This window comes from Ptiloglossa arizonensis, unplaced genomic scaffold (assembly GCF_051014685.1).
Source record: "Ptiloglossa arizonensis isolate GNS036 unplaced genomic scaffold, iyPtiAriz1_principal scaffold0737, whole genome shotgun sequence".
Classification (NCBI taxonomy): Eukaryota; Metazoa; Arthropoda; class Insecta; order Hymenoptera; family Colletidae; genus Ptiloglossa; species Ptiloglossa arizonensis.
This window is the reverse complement of record NW_027479107.1, coordinates 36,926-43,002: the sequence shown is the minus strand read 5'-3', so window position 1 is coordinate 43,002 and position 6,077 is coordinate 36,926. Positions and strand designations below refer to the sequence as shown.

The 6,077-nt window shown below is 53.3% G+C and overlaps 1 protein-coding gene across 1 annotated transcript; it reads left to right on the top strand.

The window, feature by feature from the left end:
* Positions 1-764: 764 nt before the first annotated feature.
* LOC143154660 (uncharacterized) lies at positions 765-4,703 on the top strand. The gene is made up of 4 exons (XM_076326623.1): positions 765-3,050; positions 3,099-3,158; positions 3,261-3,428; positions 3,504-4,703. The coding sequence occupies exons 1-4, from the start codon at positions 765-767 to the stop codon at positions 4,701-4,703; spliced, it is 3,714 nt and encodes a 1,237-aa protein (XP_076182738.1).
* The last annotated feature ends 1,374 nt before the right edge of the window (positions 4,704-6,077 follow it).

Genomic DNA, 6,077 nt, shown 5'->3' with positions numbered 1-6,077 from the left:
AAGGTTCGGCCTGTGCCCGTCAGTCGTGATTCAAACATCTCAAATAGGCTGCACTCCGTTAACTTCGAAGTGCGGCCACGAAGAGCGAAACGACGCTCAACATTTTGGTCCTTCGAGCCGGATCCAGCACCAGGGTCGGCGAAAGGTCGACGCCAGGATCCAACAGCATATAACAACAGGGTCGACGCAAGGTCGACGCCAGGATACAACAGGGTCGACGCCAGGTCGACGCCAGGATCCAGCAACAGGGTCGACGCCAGGTCGACGCCAGGATCCAGCAACAGGGTCGACGCCAGGTCGACGCCAGGATCCAGCACCAGGGTCGACGCAAGGTCGACACCAGGATACAGCAGGGTCGGCGCAAGGTCGACGCCAGGATACAGCAGGGTCGACGCAAGGTCGACGCCAGGATACAGCAGGGTCGACGCAAGGTCGACGCCAGGATACAGCAGGGTCGACGCAAGGTCGACGCCAGGATACAGCAGGGTCGACGCAAGGTCGACGCCAGGATCCAGCAACAGGGTCGACGCCAGGTCGACGCCAGGATCCAGCACCAGGGTCGACGCAAGGTCGACGCCAGGATACAACAGGGTCGACGCAAGGTCGACGCCAGGATCGAACAACGTACAGCACCAGCAGTCAACGCTGAGCATCCGTCGCCCGTGCGGTCGCAGAAGGTCGTGAGTAGGATATTTTGTTAAAGTGTCGCTGCATCCGACAATTCCATCCCTCTATCCACGCGATAAAACTACTCGCGACGAATAATGGCATACGAGAACAGCGTAGCCGAGACGCGTGGTTTTGTACGAAGGCGCGGCGCGATCAAAGCTAAATTGACAATGTTCGACCGGTTCCTCGAGTCGCACGAACAGACGGATAACGTAGACATTGCGACAGTGCAGCATAGGATCGCGCAATTAGAGAAGGAGTTTGAGCCCTTTGAAAAGATTCAAGGGGGTCTAGAAATGGTCTGTTCGGACGACGAGTTTGAACAGCGTATAGAGGAACGGATAGAAATAGAGAGCTGCTACCACGATAGCGTAAGCAGAGCGAGGGCGCTCATAAGCGCGAAGGGCAGGCGGGGTGTAGCAGGGTCGGCGGAAATTGCGCAGGTTAGGTCAAATACGATCGGACCGACCGACATAGTGAGCGACGGGCAATCGCGGCAACCAATCGCGAACGCGGACAGGGTCCTAGCTTCACAGTCTCCTACCTCCTTCGGCGCCGAAGCGCAAATAAAACTGCCGACGATGCCATTGCCCAAATTCGGGGGTTCGTGCGCAGCCTGGCCCGGTTTTTGCGACGCGTTCAGAGCCGCCGTGCATGAAAATGCCGCGTTTCGCGATACGCAGAAATTAATATATTTAAAATCGTGTCTAACCGGTAGGGCCGCCGAGAAAATAGAATCATTAGAGACCACCGCAGCGAATTATTCAGTGGCGTGGGGTATATTAGAAAAGAATTACGACGATCCCAAGGCAATCATAAACAGCCGTATACAAGCATTTTTCGAGTTACCGCATTGCGTACGCGCTAACACGCAGTCATTTAGCGACCTTGTGGATCAGGTTACGAAACATTACAGAGCGTTAGAGGCATTGAGAACACCGTTCTTAGAGGCGTTCCCGATATACGCGATAACCTCCAGGTTGGATGAGCAGTCGCGATTGCGTTGGAAGGAGGAGACGCAGGGTTCTGCTCTACCAACCATGGAGCAGTTACTTGGGTTCCTGCACAACAGGCAGAAACTGTTAGATTCAGAGACTCCGGAGAGATCGCACAGGGGGGCGGCTTATACGGGCACGAGGTCGGAATTCAGAGCAAAATACCCGACCAGAGCAAATCAGGCGTCGACTTTGGCGCATGCGGTGACGGCCGCATGGTGCCAAATCTGTAGGGAAAGGCACTTTACGACAGCGTGTCCAAAACTGAGCAATGCGCAGATAGAGCAAAGGATGGAAATGGTAAGGCGCGCGAAACTGTGTACAAAATGTTTGCAGCCGAACCATTTTGCGAGACACTGCGCTGCTGGCGGGTGTCGACAGTGTAGGGGAAATCACCATACATTGTTGCACCCTAGTCAAGCGATGGAACAGCAGACAGCGGTGCAGGCCAATGTGTCCACGCTGTACGTTAGCGTGCGACCGGAGACGCTGCTAGCCACCGCGGTTATACATGTGCTGGATAACAGGGGACAGCCGCGACCAGTTCGCGTATTGCTGGACTCGGGTTCGCAGTCGCATTTTCTAACGGAAGCGATTGCGAGGAAATTGGGTTTAGCGCGTCGGAGAATTGAGGTACCGGTGGTAGGGATCAACCAAACCAGCACAGGGGTAACGAGTTCGACCACGGCCAGAATACAATCACGCATCAACGGGTTTCAGGCGGATATAAATTGCTTGATAATACCGCGTATTACGGAGAAGCTACCATCGCGGGTAATAGGGAGAACCGCGATAAAGATTCCGGGCAACATAACACTCGCGGATCCGAACTTCAACACTCCATCGGAGATAGAGGGGTTGATCGGCGCGGAGTGGTTCTTGCGGCTTTTATGTGTGGGGCAAATCTCCCTCGAGAACGGGGCGGTCACGCTGCAAAAGACGAAATTCGGCTGGGTCTTAGGAGGCAAGCTGTGGGGTAGTGTGGCAGCAGGTAGCAGCCGTTGCAATTTGACGCGCGAGGCGCTACAGCAACAGATGGGGAAAATCTGGGAGCTGAAGGAAACACCGGAAAAAACGCCGGTGTCGGCCGAGGAGCGGGCATGCGGAGCCCATTGTCTGAGTAATGCACGCGGAAAGAGGAGACAGGTAAAACAGGTGCCTAGCTTTAAAGACGATGAAGAGTCGATGACAACGTTCAGCAGGGATGACAAAGTCGTGTTGTATGGAGCCAGGAGCAATCGAGAGCTGAGGAAGAAATTCATAATCTACGAGGAAATTAAGAACAGCATTGGTAAGAAGACGAAGCGCATGGGGGACGAAGTGCAGAAACCAGTGCGTGTTGCAAATGCGGAGGCGAAGCGCATGGAAGATGGGCTGCAGAGACCAGTGCGTGTTGTAAATGCGGAGACGAAGCGCATGGAAGATGAGCTGCAGAGACCAGTGCGTGTTGTAAACGCGGAGACGAATCGCATGGAAGATGAGCTGCAGAGACCAGTGCGTGTTGTAAATGCGGTGACGAAGCGCATGGAAGATGAGCTGCAGAGACCAGTGCGTGTTGTAAATGCGGAGACGAAGCGCATGGAAGATGAGCTGCAGAGACCAGTGCATGTTGTAAACGCGGAGACGAATCGCATGGAAGATGGGCTGCAGAGAACAGTGCGTGTTGGAAATGCGGAGACGAAGCGCATGGAAGATGAGATGCAGAGACCACTGCGTGTTGTAAACGCGGAGACGAATCGCATGGAAGATGAGCTGCAGAGACCAGTGCGTGTTGTAAATGCGGAGACGAAGCGCATGGAAGATGAGCTGCAGAGACCAGTGCGTGTTGTAAATGCGGAGACGAAGCGGATGGAAGATGAGATGCGGAGACCAGTGAGTGTTGTAAATGCGGAGACGAAGCGCATGGAAGATGAGATGCGGAGACCACTGCGTGTTGTAAACGCGGAGACGAAGCGCATGGAAGATGAGCTGCAGAGACCAGTGCACGCTGTAAATGTGGAGACGAAGCGGTGTTTTGGTTGTGGATTGCCAAATCAGGTGAGCGCGAATTGTCCAATGAAGGGCAAAGGGGTAAAATGTATTAAGTGCAACGAGCACGGGCACGTTGCGTCGGAGTGCCCACGAAAGCCGAACATGGAAAGGAAAGTCCATAGTGTTGCGCAATTCCCTCCAGGACAGCATCATGAGGAGGTCAAGGTATATATCGCGCTATTCGTGTGCTTTGCCACCAAGGCAGCGCACATAGGGATAGCGAGCGACCTAGCGGCTCAGGCGTTCCTAGCGGCGCTCCGCAGGTTCTTTTCCCGTGGAGGACGCTTAGGGAAAAAATACGGGGACAATGGGAGGAATTTCGTAGGTGTGAGGCGCGAGGTCAAAGAGTTGTTCGCGTTTATAGAATCTCAGGCGCGTAACGAAGCAATAGCAGTCGAGTTGGCGGGCGAGAATATCAGCCGGGATCTAATACCTCCGAGAGCCCCGCACTTTGGCGGCCTATGGGGGGCGGCCGCGCGGGCCGCAAAGCACCATCTCGTGCGGGTGATCGGCGAAGCTTTGCTGTTTTATGGGGCGTTGTTGACGTACGTCATTCAGATCGGAGCGATCCTGAACTCCCGACCTATCACAACCCTATCTCCCGATCCAAATGACCTGCAGGCGTTGACCCCCGCCCATTTCCTTATCGGTGGCACTTTGACAAGTATACCGGAGTATGACTATTCTGAGATTCCACTAGGGCGACTGTCGTCCTGGGCGCACATCCCGCAGATGCGTAGACATTTTTGGAATAGGTGGAGCAAGGAGTGTTTGCAGGAGCAGACAATCCGCAAAAGGTGGCACTCGGGAATGGCGCAGAACATCCGTGTAGGATCACTGGTGATAGTGAGGGAGGACCACACGCCACCCCTGATCTGGCCCTTAGGGAGGTTTATCGCCATACACCCCGGTGAGGATGGGGTTGCAAGAGTGGTGACCGCCAGGACTGCGTACGGCGAATACAAGCGCTGCGCGAAGCGCATCGCCCCGCTACCGCTGGACTCTTAATGAACGGAGCGATATTGTATTAGATTAGTATTATAGGATTAGGCTAGGTAAAATTGTAAGCAATTAGTAAGGCCAATAGTCCTCAGGTAGAATAATAACTGTTGAACCAAATAGTTCAAGGGGGGCGGTATGTTGCGTCGCAAGTGGCCAAGGGTACGTTGGAAGTGGCCGTCATAAATAAGGCCCTCGGGTCGAGCATTTGGCGACCAGGCGCCTGCCGATTTCCGGCAGGCGCCGCCATAAAAGACCGTACACGCGACCACCCTGAGAGGCATCGAGTTCGGTGATGTACGAGTAAACATTGCATGCCACCTCCAGCGGACTCTTGCAAAATTGGCTATTGGCTAAGCCTAGACGAAAAATACGCCCTCCGCGCCTAGCCAGCGACAGCGTCTACGAATCACCGACGAGCACGGGCCCAGCCGAGCCTTCCTCGGCGCAAATGACCTTAGGCAGGTCAGTCACAACTGATTGTCTTAACATCAAGCTGCAGCGCCGCACTAGACTTTACAACTCTAAGGTTCGGCCTGTGCCCGTCAGTCGTGATTCAAACATCTCAAATAGGCTGCACTCCGTTAACTTCGAAGTGCGGCCACGAAGAGCGAAACGACGCTCAACAGCATCTGAAAGTAGAAACTCGCCCGATTACAACGGTATGCGTACTTCTCCCCTAGGCCGTTCTAGTTATTCGTTTCGAGCATCAGAACTGCGCAAATTTTGAGTTTCTCAAGCGTTTCTTACTTCCAAACTGCCATATCTCGCGAACGGATTGACCAATCCGCAAAATTTCTGTTGCATTTGAAAGTAGAAACTCGCCCGATTACAACGGTATGCGCACTTTTCCCCTGGGCCGTTCTAGTTATTCGTTTCGAGCATCAGAACTGCGAAAATTTTGAGTTTCTAAAGCGTTTCTTACATCCAAACGGCCATATCTCGCGAACGGATTGACCAATCCGCAAAATTTCTGTTACATCTGAAAGCAGAAACTCGCCCGATTACAACGGTATGCGTACTTCTCCCCTAGGCCGTTCTAGTCATTCGTTTCGAGCACCAGAACTGCGAAAATTTTGAGTTTCTCAAGCGTTTCTTATCTCCAAACTGCCATATCCCGCGAACGGATTGATCAATCCGCAAAATTTCTGTTGCATCTGAAAGTAGAAAGTCGCCAAATTACAACGGTATGGGCACTTTCCCCCAGGCCGTTCTAGTTATTCGTGTCGAGCATCAGAACTGCGAAAATTTTGAGTTTCTCAAGCGTTTCTTACATCCAAACGGCCATATCTCGCGAACGGATTGACCAATCCGCAAAATTTCTGTTACATCTGAAAGCAGAAACTCGCCCGATTACAACGGTATGCGTACTTCTCCCCTAGG

Bases quoted from the DNA above. Each gene is read 5' to 3' on its own strand.
- LOC143154660 (XM_076326623.1), top strand. From the start codon at position 765: ATGGCATACGAGAACAGCGTAGCCGAGACGCGTGGTTTTGTACGAAGG. The intron at 3,051-3,098 runs GTGCGTGTTGTA...GATGAGCTGCAG, and splicing joins AAGATGGGCTGCAGAGACCA to AGACCAGTGCGTGTTGTAAA. The intron at 3,159-3,260 runs GTGCGTGTTGTA...GATGAGCTGCAG, and splicing joins AAGATGAGCTGCAGAGACCA to AGACCAGTGCATGTTGTAAA.